Source organism: Microcebus murinus, chromosome 8 (genome assembly GCF_040939455.1).
Source record: "Microcebus murinus isolate Inina chromosome 8, M.murinus_Inina_mat1.0, whole genome shotgun sequence".
Lineage (NCBI taxonomy): Eukaryota > Metazoa > Chordata > Mammalia > Primates > Cheirogaleidae > Microcebus > Microcebus murinus.
In genome coordinates this window covers 70,046,018-70,064,716 of record NC_134111.1, presented here as the reverse complement: position 1 = coordinate 70,064,716, position 18,699 = coordinate 70,046,018, and the positions used below count along the sequence as shown (strand labels likewise).

The 18,699-nt window shown below is 34.7% G+C and overlaps 1 protein-coding gene across 1 annotated transcript in view; it reads left to right on the top strand.

Moving 5' to 3' along the window:
• The window catches only part of DNAH7 (dynein axonemal heavy chain 7), a 255,045-nt gene that overhangs the window by 27,756 nt on the left and 208,590 nt on the right, over positions 1 to 18,699 (top strand). Inside the window, exons 8-12 of the mRNA XM_012776948.2 lie at positions 4,439 to 4,558; positions 7,679 to 7,862; positions 8,513 to 8,692; positions 15,957 to 16,229; positions 17,016 to 17,143. Coding sequence (XP_012632402.2) covers positions 4,439 to 4,558; positions 7,679 to 7,862; positions 8,513 to 8,692; positions 15,957 to 16,229; positions 17,016 to 17,143 — 885 coding nt within the window. The remainder of the gene's footprint in view (positions 1 to 4,438; positions 4,559 to 7,678; positions 7,863 to 8,512; positions 8,693 to 15,956; positions 16,230 to 17,015; positions 17,144 to 18,699) is intronic.

Sequence of the window (18,699 nt, the reverse complement as noted above, 5' to 3'; positions counted from 1 at the left end):
GCTTTGTTGCCCAGGCTAGAGTGAGTGCCATGGCGTCAGCCTAGCTCACAGCAACCTCAAACTCCTGGGCTCCAGCGATCCTTCTGCCTCAGCCTCCCGAGTAGCTGGGACTACAGGCATGCGCCACCATGCCCAGCTAATTTTTTACATATATATATCAGTTGGCCAATTAATTTCTATTTATAGTAGAGACGGGGTCTCGCTCTTGCTCAGGCTGGTTTTGAACTCCTGACCTTGAGCAATCCGCCCGCCTCGGCCTCCCAAGAGCTAGGATTACAGGCGTGAGCCACCGCGCCCGGCCTATTTTTATATTTTTTAAACATTTTGGTTTTTTGACTACCTGGAGATCATTTTTACCCCTGAGGTAAGATGAGATTCATTTTGGTTTTCTTCCAGATAGCCAATTGTGCCAGCATTATGTAATATGTGAAACAATCTACCCTTTTTCTATTAATTGAATTTATCACCTTTGTCATAAACTCTTTAATCTACAGAAATCTACAGAATTTATGGTAATCTACAGAATATCTTTCTGGATTCTCTATTTTGTTCCTCTACTTTTTGAATCTCTTGCTGTACTGTATAATTTGATTAAGGCGATTTCATAGTATGTTCTTATATTTGGTAAGAGAAATCTCCACTCTTTTTTTATACCCTTCTTGGCTATTTTTTAAAATTCACGTTTCCTTATTAAATTTAAAGCTATTTTAGGCCGGGCGCGGTGGCTCACGCCTGTAATCCTAGCACTCTGGGAGGCCAAGGTGGGTGGATTGCTCGAGGTCAGGAGTTCGAAACCAGCATGAGCAAGAGTGAGGCCCCATCTCTACTATAAATAGAAAGAAATTAATTGGCCAACTAATATATATAGAAAAAATTAGCCGGGCATGGTGGCACATGCCTGTAGTCCCAGCTACTTAGGAGGCTGAGGCAGAAGGATCGCTTGAGCCCAGGAGTTTGAGGTTGCTGTGGGCTAGGCTGACACCACGGCACTCACTCTAGCCTGGGCAACAAAGTGAGACTCTGTCTCAAAAAAAAAAAGAAATAAAATAAAGCTGTTTTATACAATTCAAAAGAAAAGTGGAGGCTGGGCGCGGTGGCTCAGGCCTGTAATCCTAGCACTCTGGGAGGCTGAGGTGGGCGGATTGCCCAAGGTCAGGAGTTCAAAACCAGCCTGAGCAAGAGCGAGACACTGAGTCTACTAAAAATAGAAAGAAATTAATTGGCCAGGTAAAAATATATAGAAAAAATTAGCTGGGCATAATGGTGTATGTCTATAGTCCTAGCTACTCAGGAGGCTGAGGCAGAAGGCTCCCTTGAGGTCAGGAGTTTGAGGTTGCTGTTAGCTAGGCTAATGCCATGGCACTCTAGGCTGGGCAACAGAGTGAGACTCTGTCTCAAAAAAAAAAAAAAAAAAGAAAAAAAAGAAAAAGAAAAGTGGGAAGACGGACAGAAAGAAAAAACTGTTAGTATTCTGATCAGAATATACTACCTCTTCACATTAATTTTGGCAAATATACATGTATAATTAAATTAAGTATGTTTGCTCATATCTTATGAATGTATTTCAATATTCAATGTTATATATATTTCAATAAGAGTTTGTATTTTTGTTCATATAGATTCTCTGTTTAAAGAATTTCTTCTCATTTCCTTTATGGCAGGATTTCTTTATAAATTTTGAGTGATTCCCTTTTGCAGGAAAGGTTGGGCAGGGAGTTCCATTCAAGAACCTTTCCAGGAAGTTCTGCCTTCTTCATATGGGTTAATTATTCTGGTTTATTGCTTCCTTCCCTCTTCATTCCTGGTTGTACACCATGGAAGGCTCTGCAGTTCCAGGGTCAACTTACCTGGCTGAATGAACCAAGGTTTATAGAATATAATCAGATTATATTTTATTTCTAAAGCATACTCAAATCTTGCTTCATAGTTCAGGGGCCTCTGGTGACTTCAGAGAATGGGCTAGGAACCTTAAAATTGGCTTTGGGTTTCAGGATACATACAGTGAGGAAGTGCATTCTTCCAACTTTTCACAGTACAGTGTGGGTTTATTTATTATTTATCTACTTAATTTGGCTTATAATGAAAAGAAAGAAGCCATCTCTTTGTCCCATGTTTTTCTTATTTCTTTTCTTTTGGATATTAGGGTTCGAATACCTCTTTATGACAAGGCCCATGATCTAATTTTGCATGCAATCACAAAGTCATATATCACTTTCACAAAGGATGTGTGCATACATTAGTGCATTTCATTTTCAAAACAATGCCATAAGTTGTTTTCTTTTATATCCATTCCTAGATGGAACTCCTGGAACACACTGAGGAAGATACCGAGGGATGGAACTCCAGGGCCTAGTATTATCTATAAATGGTCTGGTAGACAATGTCAGGAGGCAAGAGACAAAAAAATGAAAAGAGAAAGGGGAAGAGAAAAATAACAAAACTGAGATTTAAAAAAACAAAACAAAACAGTGAATAGTGGATGTATTTAAAATTAGGCTCCATGGTTATGGTGGTGGAGGCATTAGTAGCAGGAACGGAAACTAACTTCAAGGCATCTGTGATAAAGACAAATGATAAATGGGAAAGAAGCTTTGCAGTCTGTGGGTGGAGAGAGACCCCCACAACTCCTATGTTTGAAGGCATAGACTGTTTTTACTTTCTATGTGAGTATTAAGAGTGGGGTGGATGTTCACAAGTGCTGCCCCTCTGAGTAGTAGCCAGCGATGAAACAGGGCATCGTTACTCTAGGTAACAGTCATTTGCCCCACATCTCAGCAGACCTTGAAAATATAGGACATCTTTATGTGTGGCAATGGGTTGGGGGATGTTAATGCAAAAAATGACCCGAGTGACTCTAAAATGCATGAGTGAAAACTTGACAAGAGGCTCTCTAGGTGAATGTGTAAATTCTTGTCATTGGTATTTACACCTACAGAACCCACTTAATGGTGGAGATAACATTTGTAATGTACTCACAACCTACACAGCACACACATTTTTGCTTAAAAAATGTATATATGAAAATCACAACAGAATGAAGTAATTATAATATGATATAAATTACAGTAGTTGAATGTAAAAGGCAGATGTCTAAGAAAGTTAAGCTCCTTTTAAAAGATAAAACAGATTTGTAAAATTCATGATTTGACCAAGGTGATCCCAGGAAAATAATGCTAGATCAGAACACTATGGATTCATATAATGTATAGCACTCAGGAAACAAATTAAATCACTCTTAAACATATATATATATATATATATATATTTTTTTTTTTGAAACAGAGTCTCACTTTGTTGCCCAGGCTAGAGTAAGTGTCGTGGCATCAGCCTAGCTCACAGCAACCTCAAACTCCTGGGCTCAAGCGATCTTCCTGCCTCAGCCTCCTGAGTAGCTGGGACTACAGGCATGTGCCACCAGGCCCGGCTAATTTTTTCTATATATATTAGTTGGCCAATTAATTTCTTTCTATTTATAGTAGAGACTGGGTCTCACTCTTGCTCATGCTGGTTTCGAACTCCTGACCTCGAGCAATCCACCCACCTTGGCCTCCCAGAGTGCTAGGATTACAGGCGTGAGCCACCGTATCCGGTCAAGGGGCTGCTCTCTTTTAAGAGAGGATGCAGTTTTATTTTCAGAGCAGTGGATTTTGTAAGCATGGAGCATCCACTTCTTTTCTTGCTCAAATTGTTACAGTTTGAAAGTACAAACCAGTCTCAAATACCCATCAGTCCCAGTTATTGCAACCTTCTTCTACTTCACAGTGAAGTTTCATATCATGTTGTGTTCCTATTGAATTTAATTATATAAATTATTTTTTAAATTAGAATATCTTTTGTTATTGAATATTTAGTTTTTTATTTGTGAAAATTTATGAGGTACATGAGAAATTTTGTTACATGTATATAAATAATACCTAGTGATTAAGTCAGGGTGTCCATCACCTAAGTACATTTTTGTTAATCATAGTCATCCTATTCTGCTATCAAACATTGAGTTTATTCCTTTTACTGTATATGTATAACCTTTAATCCATTTCTCTTCTTCCTTCTCCCCCTGACTCACCCTTCCTGGTTTCTGTTATCTATTTTTTCACTCTCTACCAAATGTGTTCAAATATTTTAACTTTTCACATAGACATTTGTCAAAAGAAAACATACAAACGGCCAGCAGGTATGTGAAAAAATACTCAACATCACTAATCATCAGAGAAATGCAAATCACAACAACAGTGAGATATCATCTTACCCCAGTCTGAATGGCTAATATTAAAAAGACAAAAAATAACAAATGTTCATTAGAATATTTATTTTTATGGAATACAGTTTTTAATGATAAAACTTAGGAATATGATATGTTTGAGAAGGGACCAATTAGTAAAAATATTAAATAACAAAAAAACCTTGTTCTTAAATTACTGTTCAATTTTATCTCTTGCAGAAAATTACGTTTAATTGATATTGAAGAATTTCATAATCGCCAAGAGCCATTAGAGCTGTCAAATTTTCAGACCATTGTCATGAGACACATGGAAGCTGCCAAAGAGACTCTACTTAAAGTGTAAAGTTTTGAAGTTTCATGTAGGAATATATAAGTTGAAAAATGTGATGGTGGGGTCATTTTTGTATGAGAGTTAAATATAATGTCTTGAATTGCCTTGGTCTATAATATTTACAAAGCATAGATTGTGCAGAAACTAAAATGATCATGATGAATGGTTACTTTTTTCTGAATGTCTAGTTTCTACCTCTGCTTTGAGAGGGGTGTTGGATACCATGCAGGAATAATCATCAACTAATCATTCACCAGATATGTATTTGACATCTACTATTAATACATGCAAGGTGCTGTGCCTCTTTTCATTTGTGTTTGGACGGGGGATGCAGAAGAGTTTAAAGAATTAGTAGGTGGGGAAAGTATATTGTTTAAATGAATTTACAATGTCATAGGAAGTTAGACTTAACAAATGACAATTAAACATCTTCTTGCATTGGCTTTTCAGAATGGAATAGTCACATATAATCATTTATGATGTGGGTGCTAGAAATATACCCTGAAACAATATAGGAAAATTGTCTCTACCACAAGTTATTATAAATAGGACATTAAAATTGGATCAAATTTAAGATAATAGAGGACATTAAGCTTCTGGAATAAAAGTTACTTGGAAATGTATCTTGATTATTTAAGATTAAATATTTCCTTTATCTCTTTTCTTCTCCAATATGTTAGAACTAAATTCTTTATCTAATATTACTTGAAGAAACTTTAACCTTTTATTTCATATTAGTATTTTGTTAACATAAAAATAGAGTAGAGGTGAAGAATGAAACCCTGTAATTAATTACAGAGAAAAAAATGACATCTTAAGGACAGAGTACAACTAAATTATCATGACCTATATCTTCTGGGTTACACCCTAGGAATATACTAGCACTGTAAGTTTTTTAATAAAATGCATTTCAAAGTACAGAGTACAAACTTTTATTGAATAATTTTTGCTAAGAAATGTAGATCGATTAGCTGTATCTCTTCTTGAGGCTTCCTGATTGATTCTAAGAAAGGAACTCTCTGACCATACTTTAGTGAATCAGAATGTGTTTATGATGACTAAAAGGCAGAGCATTAGCTCACAGTGGAGAAACAGTTAGCAAATGATTAATTATGACATCTAACCGAAACCCAAATGTCTTTTCTTCGTCCTCATCTTCCACTTCTATTCAGCAGTTAGCGTAGTTTATCACTCAGGCTTCTGGAAACCTGTTTTTCTGTGCCCTGTGCTTCTCTAGTTCTTTGTTATCTCTTTTTCTGGCTCTACTTATTCTTATTATCCCCTAAGAGTGGGGCTCCTCAAGTCTTTGTTTTCTCTTTTTATATTCTCTTAACAATTTCATGATTTCATCTGTCTCAAGATTTTGTTTTCTGAGCCCTAGGCCCTGCTTACCAAATTTTTAAATTGATATATAATAGTTGTAAATAGTTATGTGGTACATGTATTTATGGGATATTTTGATATATGCCTATACAATATGTAGTGATCAGATCAAGGTAATTGGGATATCCATCACCTCAAACATTTATCATTTCTTTGTATTGGGAACATTCCAAATGTTTTCTTCTAGCTATTTTGAAATAACTATAAATTCTAGTTGGCCTTACTGTGCTATCCACACTAGAACATTAACCAATCTCTCTTCATCCCCTCCCCCACTCCCACTCTTCCTAGCATCTGGTAACCACCATTCTACTCACTACCTCTATATTGTCTTTTTTTTTCTTTTTAGCTTCTTCATATGAATGACAACATGCAATATTTATCTTTCTATCCCTGGCTTATTTCTCTCAATATGTTGTCCTCCAGTTCTATCCATGTTGTTGCAAATCACAAGATTACATTCATTTTTATGGCTGAATAATATTCCATTGTGTATATATATCAAATCTTCTTTTTTCATTCACCCAATGATAGCCACTTAGGTTGATTCCATATCTTGGCTATTGTGAAATTACCATCTTCATTATGAAACCCTTCTCCATTACTTAAATGGAAAATTATATCTCCCTATCCTTTGTGTGTGTGTGTATGTGTGTGTGTGTTTGTGTGTTTATTTCAGCATACTATGGGGGTACAAATGTTTAGGTTACATATATTGCCTTTGCCCCACCCAAGTCAGAGCTTCAAGCATGTCCATCCCCCAGACAGTGTGCACTGCACCCATTAGGTGTGGATATACCTATCCCCTGTACCCCGTCCATATCCCTATCCTTTAACTTCAGTTTTTTTTGCTGCTATGACATATTGCTTAAAATTTATGAGAGAAAGGATGATGCCATTTTTTAATATCTTGTATGACACTATTCTTAGTATGTAGTAGACACTCAACACATTTTGTTGAAGAGTTGACTAAATATATTTAAAACTTAGATTTTCTCTCTTGGAACATTCAAGCAACTCTTGAAATTATACTGACTCTTTATTAAAAAATTCATTATCTCTTATGAAAGAAGATATCAATATTGTTTATTTCTGTAGTGTTAGATAGTAGTTTTGTAAGTTGAAAACTTCACTTATGATGTAACTCTCTATAAAATTTCATTATTATTCTTTTGTTACAAGGCTTTGTATATATTTGAAACTTTGTTTTAGAACAGTTACTCTTTCAGGATATCACATTAAGGGAAATGGGAAAATAAAATACAAGATTTTATTGATTTATATCATGTTTTCAAGTCATTGTGAAACAGAATAGTGTGAAATACCAAATGGGTTGAACATGATACAAGCTCTCCCTTGGTTTAATCAGCTATTTGTGTTTTTGCACAAATGAATACATTCCCTGGAGAACATTTAGGAGAGTGGAGAGTAGTATCTCATAATATCCAATAAAGTTAGTTCTCATATTTCTTCAAAAAGTGCAGGAATCATAGTTCCAGGAGTTAGATTTACGTCTTTCTCACAGCATCACCTTGCTGAATCATTTTCTATTGGCTAAGATTAAAAATGTCTTTTCCCAGAAGTGAAATATTCTAGCACTTACATTTCAGAGAGTGGATAATGTCATTACGCAATATACCCTTCTATGAAGACCTTTGGATGTCCAGAAATGACTGTTAATGCTTAATGTAAATGGAGTAATTCACTGCAAGTATTGACTTTTAAAAGTCTTTTGTTCTTTCAAGGTGGTTTCCAGAAGTGCAGAATATTTATTACCAAGGTAATAAAAAAAGGCAATTGCCAACTGGTGACAGCAGTGCCAAATTGGAATCTTTTTTCAACTGTGCTGCTGCACTTATGACTTTACAGCTGCAGAGCCTCGCTTTAGACTCCATGCAGGATTTCACAGACTTAATTGCACAACCCCCAGTAAGTACAGTTTTGTTACACCAGTGTGCATTTATTAATTAATTTATTTTCAATTCTTTCAGAGATGAAAATGATAAAATATGTTTACTAATGAGAGAGCAGAAAGTACATCTTTAGACCTATTAAACGTATCTGTTAAAAAAGTTAGGGTCAACCTGCACATTTAGAATATGTGATTATTACATTAGTGAGGATTAGTGAAAATTCACATAATTGGAAAGTTTGGGTCGTGATGGCTAGGGAAAGTTACCATGAGTAGGCTTTTCTGTCTCTGGAAGAAGGTCTTATTACAGTGTGAGCAGGACCTTTGAATTGAGAATCTCTCTGTGGGCTCTTTCTTACATGATTCTAGAACCCCACTGCTGTGCACACCCTTTTTTTCCTGGGACCTTGACCCTGTAGTTGACCTGTTGACCTGTAGGCCCAATGGATACTGGATACCAGCAAGTCTACCTTGGAATCACTCTTGCTGTTTTTAGTAGAGCTCCTCTGTGGCTTAGCTGTCTAGGGTGTTAGACAATGCATGGGTTCCCATGTATTCTGTGCTAATTGGGACTGGTGCACTCCTTAGTCTGTCACAATTCATATTTATAGCTAAATATGAAATTATGTATATATTTATGTATGTAAAAGTTTTTATTTTTTTGCAGAATTCTGTTAGAGCTTTTGAACATCCAGGTTTCATCATGAGGCTGATTCTTGATAATGACACCATTAAGTTTGAACCTGACTTTAATGACTATATAGAAATCTTTGTAAATATTTATGATGTCATGATTAAAGCTGTCAGTTTTGTGCCAAGAGTTGAGACAAAACTGTATTCCAAATGGGTAAGTAAGGACAATCTGATTGCTTGAATTTGCATAATGATATTCAGTTTAAGTAACTTCTGAAAGGTGTAGACAGGTATCCTCTGCTTCACAGGATATAAATAACCTAGTAACATTGGCTTACAAAAAATTTTGCTTAAAAAATATCATTTCCCATTACCTTCTCTTAAAATATAGGTATCTACTTTCCTAGTCTAGTCTTCAATTTGCATTAGCTGAAAACTTTTTGAGAGGAAGGAATTAAAGTTGTGATCAGACTTGAAGCAGTCCATAAATGTTTGCTGTAGCTTTCATAACATTTTCTGTAGCACTCATGCCATGCTGTGGACCTCCATTATACTCTTCCAGCTCTGTAAAACTGTCCTCCAATTCATTGCTCTCCTTATATACCTTTTTCCATAAATAGTGAGCTCCTTTCTTTGTACTTTCAATGCATAAATCCTTTGTATGACATTTCAACAATAGTTATTGCAGTCTGGTATATGAAATGAGCATGTCTAAAAATTCCCTAACTTAATTAAGTCAAGTTTGTAAGTCTAATCAGTAGCTTTTTTATTCTTTTTCTATTTTTCAAATAGTTTACAGACATTTCATATATATATAAAAGAGTACCGGAGACTAGTGTATAAAGGTTTAAATAGTTTCTAAGTTAACACCTGTGTAGCTACAGCTCATACTTTTTTATGTATAATTTATAGCATGCAAACATAATTTTATTACATGCATAGATTGCATAGTGGTCAAGTCAGGGCTTTAGGGTATCCATCACCCAGATAATGTACATTCTACTCATTAAGTAGTTTCTCATAATCCACGTCCCACCCATCTCATTACCCTTCCAAGTCTCAATTGTCTATGAATCTACTTTGTACATCCATGTGTACACATTTTTAGCACCCATTTATGAATGAGAACATGCAATATTTATCTTTCTATGCCTGACTTGTTTCACTGAAGATATGGCCTCCAGTTTTATCCATGTTGCTGCAAAAGACATGATTTTATTTTTTTTATGGCTGAATAGTATTCAATTGTATATATACACCACATATTATGTGTCTATTCATCTGTTGATGGACACTTAGGTTGATTCCATATATTTGCTATTGTGAATAGTGCTGCGATAAATATACAAGTACAGCCCATCTTAAAGAATAGAATGTTACCGATACCTTTAAGCTCTCCTCCATTGCTTCTTTCTGTTCACATCCTTGTCCTTCCACCTGTAGCAAAAGAATCATCATCCTGCATTTGGGAGTAGTATTCATAATTTTTTAAAGTAGAATTACTACGTGTCTGAATATTCCTAAACAATTTCTGTTTGGTTTTTCCGTGTCTTTGTATAAGTCAAATCATCTTATAAGTAATCTGTAATTTTCTTCTTTCACTTAACATTATAATTGTGAAATTATCCATTTATAGTACATTATTTTTTTCACTGAGCTTCTAATTTTTTATTATTTTATTCCTATTATCTAGCAATTCCATTAAGTTATTTTTCAAATAGGTCTGGTCATTTTTGATAGTCTTTTATACTTAGTCATATATTCATTAAGCTTGTACTTCTCTTTACACATAAAATATTTTTAATATTCTATATCCAATAATTCTAATATCTGTGGTCTTTTCTGATTTGATTCTGCTGTTTGTTGACTCTTGGTCCTGGTGGTTTATTTCTATGGGTACTTTTCCTTTATTATTATGCTTATACCTGTAAGAACTGTATGCAGGAAAGTCTTTGAGGCTTTAGTTTAAGTTGGTTCCTTTGGAATTTGCATATTCTCTTGAGAGGTGCTTCTGAGACCAAGGACCATTTTAAACCAAATTCTTGCTTAATGATTTCATGGACAATATTGGCAGTGTTGAGAATACTGTATGAGAATAAGCTTGTGGTTACAAATTCTTAAGGCACCCATATTTTTTTCTCCATTGAGAAGCAAAGCAAAAACAGTACATTTGCCTTACTTGCCTTCCCTTATTCAAAGTTTCTGTCACCTTTCAACATTCTAAAGTTTTGTTTCTTCAGAACCCTCACTTTGAGGTTGTGTCACTTTTCAGAATTCTTGAATTTATATGGAATGTCAATTATAATTCCTACATTGCTCAGGTTTGAGGCTTTGTTTCCTGGCAGCCACCATCCCCTCCAACCCCAAACAACCACCTTACTGGAGACTCATTAAAGCAAAGCTTAGACCACTGGGATCAGCAGAGTCCCTGGGGCAGCTATTCACTTCTGTATATAATGACCTCTCTCAGTTCATGAATTCTCTCATTTTGGCCCCTTACATTTTATCTTGTTTTCTGCTTCCTTAGCTACACATTATAAAAGATAAATTTAGCACTTTTTCCAGCATGTTCATGTGTTTTGAAGTTGGTAGTTGTTTTCTAAATGTCTATTCCTCATGTTGCCATGAAGAGAAGTCTCTCAAGAAACTTACTGTTTACTTTGTCCTTTGCGTAATTCCAATTTATCTTTTGCATTCTTTTCTATTTATAGCCTGGCTTTTTTCAAGAATGATTTGTGGTCACTTATGAAACAGACAAATATAACAAGTTAATAAGATATGAATTAATAGATAAAGTTCTAAGTAAAGTAACTATTATAATCATCTAAATGAATACAGTTGCTGTGACTTTATGGTTATAAAATATGGCCCCAAGCTTTCTGGTTTCTAAAGTAAAGAGAAAAATATGGGAACTTTTAATTATAATTATAACAGTTAATTTAGACTTCTCAAGGGGAGAGTGATATTTTTTCTGGTGTTAAGTTTAGCCTAAAGATGCCTCCTTACATATTTTAAGTATGGCCTAAAGGTTTCTTTGTACATAGTAAATTATAACCTAACTAAATGTGATCTAACCTATTCTTATAACAAATAACTGAGTCTTAGCCAATCACAGCCCCCCTATTTCAACCACTCACAGGAGGCCAACTGTTCAAAACATGTTCAAATAAGGCAAATACTGAGCTATGACCAATCCAGCTGTTTCTGTACCTCAGTTCCGTTTTCTGCACATCATTTTTCTTTTTCTGTCTATAAATCCTCTCTGACCACATGACAGTGCTAGAGTTACTTTAAACCTATTCTTGTTTGTGGGCTGCCCTATTCTTGAATAATTTTTTGGTCAATTAAACTCTGTTAAATTTAATTTGTCTTAAGTTTTTTTCTTTTTTAACACTGGTATTAAATTTTGAGAGATAGGCCTTACAGGGGGCATTAGACATGGGGTAAAATTTCTAAGCCCTATGTGTCAGCATCACCTAGTGACATTTTAAAAATACAAATTCCACATGTTCTCACTTACAAGTGGGAGCAAAATGATGGGTATGTATGGTCATAAAATGGTGTAATGGACATTGGAAACTAAGAAGAAGAGAGGTTGGAAGGGGTGTGAGGGATAACAAAAGTACCTATCAGGTATAATGTACACTATTCTGGTGACAGGTACACTAAAAGCCCCAACTACAGCATTACACAGTCCATCCATGTAACAAAAGACACCTGTACTCCCTAAATCTATTGAAATAAAAAAATGTGGGGAAAAAGAACAAATTCCAGGGATGGCCACTACTACCACCCCTTGCCTACAGAGATGCAGATTCATAACAATAGAGTCAGTACTCAAAAATTAGTGCTAGTAAAATATCCCTAGGTGATTCTGGCAACCAGTCAGGTTTGGAAACAAGTGATAGAGAGGGTATCTTGAGTAAGATAATTGAACATAGTTTCAGTGATCTTTGACAGAAACTGTGGAAGTGATAGTCATATAGCTGTTTCTTATCACAACTTTTGATAGAAACTAAAAGTGAATTAAGATACACATATTCTTTTCGTAGAAGGCTAACCAACAAGGGGCTAATTTGCTGTGAGTCCAAGCATGCCATTGTCTTATGATCTAATTTGATAGGCTTTAGAACACCTGAGGTGTCTCATACAAAATATCATTTCTCTTAACCCCTGATAGGAGCTGATTAGAATACATATCAAAATGAAACTTTCCAAAGTAGTTCTGAAGTCATGGTATCCAGTTCTATTTCAAATGATCTATAGGCTTTAGAAATTAGACAGACTGTTAATAAATTTAAGAAACATTCTACAATGAATATTAATGAGCTTCACATGAGATCCAATAATTTCATATTATATACAGTACTTGATATAGATTGCTTTATCCTGAAATTTCTGCTTTCAGAGAAGATGATGCCAAACATCTAATGAGCCCACAGATAAAGGTGGTAGAATTCGCTGAAATGCCTACTAGGGGCATAGCAGGCAAATGCCTCCCTGGGTAATTGAGCAAATTACCCATTTCTCTAAGGAATTATTTGATGCTATCAATTTGAATGCTATAGAATATTCACTACAGACAGTGATTTTTGTTTGTTACAGTTAAAAATTCCTTCTTCTAGACGACAGGTAGAGCATATGCATTTTTAAGAATAGCTTGGTTCAGATAATAAACCACATAGACACATTTGCTTGTCCTCTTATTTGAAAAGAAAAGGAGATAAGCTGTTAAGATTTGTTTGCTTATTTAAAATTATTGTCTAGTCCATTCTTGCCCATCATTATTATAATTGTGATAGCAGAATGCAAATTTTGAAATTAAGGATTTTTGTCCACTCTAGTTGCTGTTCACAGAATCAAAGATCAAAGGTCAATGAATGAGTAAATAATATTTTTTTGTTCTAGAGGGATTTCCTCTGAAGGTGAAAAAGTATTGTAATTAAAGAGTATGATGATATGATATTTAATTAATGTATTTTCTTTTAGTAATGGACAGTGTGAGTACTATCTTATACAGCTAGCATATATGGTTGAACAAATAAAATGTGGATTTTCCCATATTCATGAATTGGAAGAATTAATATTGTTAAAATGTTCATACTACTCAAAGTGATCTACAGATTTAATGCAATTCCTATTAAAAAAAATGACATTCTTCTCAGAAATAGAAAAACAATCTAAAAATTCACATGGAACTATGAAAGACCCTAAATAACCATAGCATTCTTAAGTGAAAAGAACAAAGCTGAAGGCATCACACTACCTGAATTCAGTATATGGTACCAAGCTCTAGAAACCAAAATAGCATGGTACTGGGATAAAAACACACACACACACACACACAGAACAATGGAACAGAATAGAGACATAGAAATAAATCTATGCATCTGCAGCCAACTGATTTTTGACAAAGATGCCAAGAGCACATAATGGGGAAAGGATAGTCTCTTCAGTGATGGTGCTAGGGAAATTGGATAGCCACTTATAGGGGAATGAAACTACACCCCTGTCTCTTACCATACATAAGAATCAACTCAAAATGTATTAAAGACTTAAATTAAAACTATGAAAGTACTAGAAGAAAACACAGGGGAAACTCTTCATGACATTGTTCTGGATAAGGATTATATATATATATATATATATATCCTTAAAAACACAGGCAATAAAAGCAAAAATGGACAAATGGAAATATATCAAACTAAAAAACTGCATAGCAAAGGAAGCAATAGAATGAAGAGACAACCTAAAGAATGGGAGAAAATATTAATATTTGCAAAATATGCATCTGACCAGAGGTTAATATGCAGAATATGTAAGGAGCTCAAACAACTCAGTAGCAAAACCATAAATAATCCTATTTAAAATTCTTGAAAGCAAGCTGGGCATGGTGGCTCACGCCTGTAATCCTAGCACTCTGGGAGGCTGAGGCGGGAGGATTGCTTGAGCTCAGGAGTTTGAGACCAGCCTCAGCAAGAGTGAGACCCCATCTCTACTAAAAAATAGAAAGAAATTTGGCCAGGCAACTAAAAAAAAAAAAAAAATTAGCCGGGCATAGTGGTACATGCCTGTAGTCTCAGCTAGTTGGGAGGCTGAAGCAGGATAGCTTGAACCCAGGAGTTTGAGGCTGCTGTGAGCTAAGCTGATGCCATGGCACTCTACCAGTCAACAGAGCAAGACTCTGTCTCAAAAAAGAAAAAAAAAAATTCTCAGAAGAAGATGTACAAATAGCCAATAGGTATATGAAACAATACTTAAGATCACTAATCATCAGGGAAATACAAATCAAAACCACAGTGAGCTATCACCTTATTCCAGTTAGAATAGCTATTACCAAAAGGACAAAAGATGGCAAGTGTTGGCGAGGATGTGGAGAAAAGGGAACACTTACTGGTTTTTCCACTTATTGATGAGAATGTAAGTTAGTACAGTCAATATAGAAAACAGGATGGAGGTTCCTCAAAAAATTAAAATTAGGACTACCATATGATCTAGCAATCCCACTACTGGGTATAAATATCCAAAGGAAATGAAATCAGTGTATTGAAGAGACAGCTGTACTCATACATTTATTGTAGAACTATTTATAATAGTCAAAATATGGAATCAGCCTAAGTGTCTGTAAAGAAAATAAAGAAAATCTGGTATATGTACACAATGGAATATTATTTAGCCATAAAAAGAATAAATCCTGTCATTTGCAGAAACCTGGATGGAGCTGGAGGTAATTACGTTAAATGAAATAAGCCAGACACAGAAAGACAAATACTGCATTATCTCATTCTTATTTTGAATCTGAAAAAGTTGATCTCATAGAAGTAGAGAGTATATAATAGTTACCAGAGGTTGGGAGGAAGGGGAGATAGGGAGAGGTTGGTCAATAGGTACAAAGTTACAGTTGGATGGGAGGAATAAATTCAGGTGTTCTATTGCACAGTAGGGTATCTATAGTTAATGATAATGTATTATATATTTCAAAATAGCTAGAAGAGAGGATTTTGAATGTTTTTACCACAAAGAAATGATAAATGTTAGAGGCAATAGATTTGCTGGTTACCCTGATTTGATCATTCCACAATGTAAATATGTATCAAAACATCACATTGTACCCCATAAATATGTTTAATTATGTATCAATTAAAAATAAAATAAAACTTAAAAATATATATTTTACTGTTTTTACATCCTATATCTTATTTTGTATATATTTTCAAGTGACTGTTCTTTCATCCATATAGAAAAACAAAACACAACTAGATAGCCTTAAAGAAAACAAGAAATTGTGTGAAATGTAAGTTTTAAAATACTTTTGTAAGTACACTGAATAGCTTTCTATAGATTACAGATTAGAAAATCAAAACGACCTTGTGAAAGAAAAAGGAAAATATATAAGACTGGCATTTTTACAAAGATAAATGATATGGTTACTTTAAGGTATTTTAAGTAACTAATATAGTTTTTCTCTCTTTGTTTAGGAAAGTAAGTCTAAACCAACAACCTTGAAACCCATAATTCTGAAGGAAATTATAGATGCTCACAAACAAAAGATTAGGGAGGTGATTAACAAAGAGAGTATGGAACCTATTGAGCACCGCAGGCTCTATGACAAGTATGATTTTTTAGTTACCAGAAAAGCTGAGCAAGATGTTGATGAATTCCTTGCTGAAAATCAGAATTATGAGAAAATAATAGATGAAATTCGCAAATACCAAAAACTAATGGAAGAAATACAGTATACATCTATAAAGGTATATGACTCTAGTTTTATACAATTGTTACCTGTACCTAATGATCTTTTCCCAGTTTTATTAGCATATATTTTTAGAACCTATGATGAGGAAATAGACTGTTACTATCAACAGGAAAAATATTTATTGAGCCTATGACATGTCCCAAGTATTGTGGTAAGTCCTGGGTATAAGGAGCTAGATACAACAGACATGATTCTTGTGCCCATGTTGCTGAAACTCTAGAACCACAACTCTGATTTTTAAGTACTTTATAAAATTTGCCCCTCTGCCCAAATTTTAAGAACCTAATTTCTTTTAATTTAGTGTTTATAAATCCTTGGAAAATATGGTAATTACCCCCAAATGTGGTTACCTCTGTTTAGTAGGCTACTAGTAATTTAAAATTTTCTTCTTTTGTCCTTTTTTATATCTTCCAAATTTTTTACCATGAACATGTATTCTTTTTTGTACAGAGCAAATGCAAGATTTGAAACATACATTATCGATTTAGCAATATCATTATTCAATTCTGCAAGGTTTTTATAACCATTATTGTCCTAAAATAGAATTGGTTCCAAGATAACAAACTCTTCAAGGATATTTACCCAGAAGATAGTTGTAAAATACAAATGAGTATTCAGAGAACCCTCCCTGCATTATATTTTCTTTAAAAAAAAACCTCATTCTTGTTAGATTACACACACACACACACACAAATTAAAATCATGATAATGGCAAAATTGTGGGAATCTTTTATTCATTTTCATTTATTTTCATGTTTATTAAACGTTTAATCCATTGCAGACTATTCGTTTAGGAATGTTTGAAATGTACTGTGATGAATTAATCAGAGCTTTGGTGAAACGAGCAGATATTATTTGTGGGAAACTTATAGCCAAAATGTTCAGAGATCATCAGGAAGTAAATACAAGGTATTTGTGTGATACTGATTATATTTCTATTTTTTGGAAGGAGATGTTAAATAGAATCAACTGTTACTCTTATGAAGTAATGGATTAGTGTCATAAATTATCCAAAAGATTATGTAAACTTATTTCTAATAATACTTGGCTTTAAGTGTCATTTTGTGATGTGGTTATTAGTATTATTATTTTTCTCACCATAAATGTGCCTCCCCAATTGTCTGAGTTAGGGTGGTATTAAAATGTGTTTGCATTTCTCTTGCACAAGTCAAGTTTGTGTAATCAACACACAATACACAATCAAATTTGTGTAATCAATACAAAAGTGAGTTTTCAAAGTGGATTCACACAGCAGTTGTCATGAGCCCTAAGGGACCCTCAACTTTGAAACTTGATCTCACTACAATTACTCTCGAAGGCCGTGGTAACTTGTTATCTTAATATAGAAACTCATTTGTTAAGTAACCTGGAGATTTTTAGGATAACCAACCCATGGTAAGTAAATTCATAGAATGCTAATGTGTAAAGCAGAATACCTGTTTATTTTAAATAAGAAATATAAATAGTGTAACTAGTCTTTCAACAACTGATGCTAGTGTTGCTCTGGGAACCTCTTTATTGGTATGAGTTATGTGGGGGTAAAACTCAAATAATCAGAATACATTTTATGATTATGGTAGCAGAGAATAAATAGATCAGTAAAAATATTTTTTTCCAAGCTTTATTTACCTACCATATGTTAAGCACAAGACTAGGCACTTATGCTCCAAACATGAATAAAACTGCTGAAGGAAGTTACAAGGTAGAAGGGGAAGTAGACATACAAACCAGTAAATTACAATAGGGCGTAGTAAGTACTGTACTGAACCACAGAGGTCAAATACAGAAGGGCATGATTAATTTTCTCCCAAGGTGAGGTTTGGGGGAGAGGGAAAATTAGGGAAGGCTGCAAAAAGGAAGTGATGTATGAATTTCATTTTGAAGGATGAGGAGTTTGCCAGGTGAACAGTGGGTGAAAGAATTTTAGGTAGAGAATACACTATGTAGAAGGCAGTGAGGTGTGAAAATGGCATGGTGTATTTCAAGAAATAGGAGTGGTTTGTGTTGCTTTCACAGACACTGAGAAGAAAGAGAGGTGAGGGGAAAGGCAGGGGACCAAGGCTCCATGTGGAAGGGAATGAGGCTTGGGTACCTTACCTAGGAACCAGTCATCTTTTCAGCTTAAAGTATCTTTTTCTCGTAAAGTACTGGAAGAATACACTTATAGGTTTTCATGCTGGGTGAAATATTTTTTTGTAATTTCATAGATACTTTTCCTGCCCCTTAATGCCCTCTGAGCTTAGGCCAGTTCTACTTTTCTCCATTTTCTTCTCATTATGCCACTTCCTCTCACTGACTTCCTGGACGTACAGAAGACATATCCGGACTATTATAGGAGCTATTAGATATGAATGACCTTAACTTCTTGCCTCTCTGTGATGCCTTTCACATCCTCAGAGGGCAGGAGTCTGTCACTCCACTCAAAGTTTCCCTGTGCCTGGGAGTGCAGCCCTATTGCCTCCATT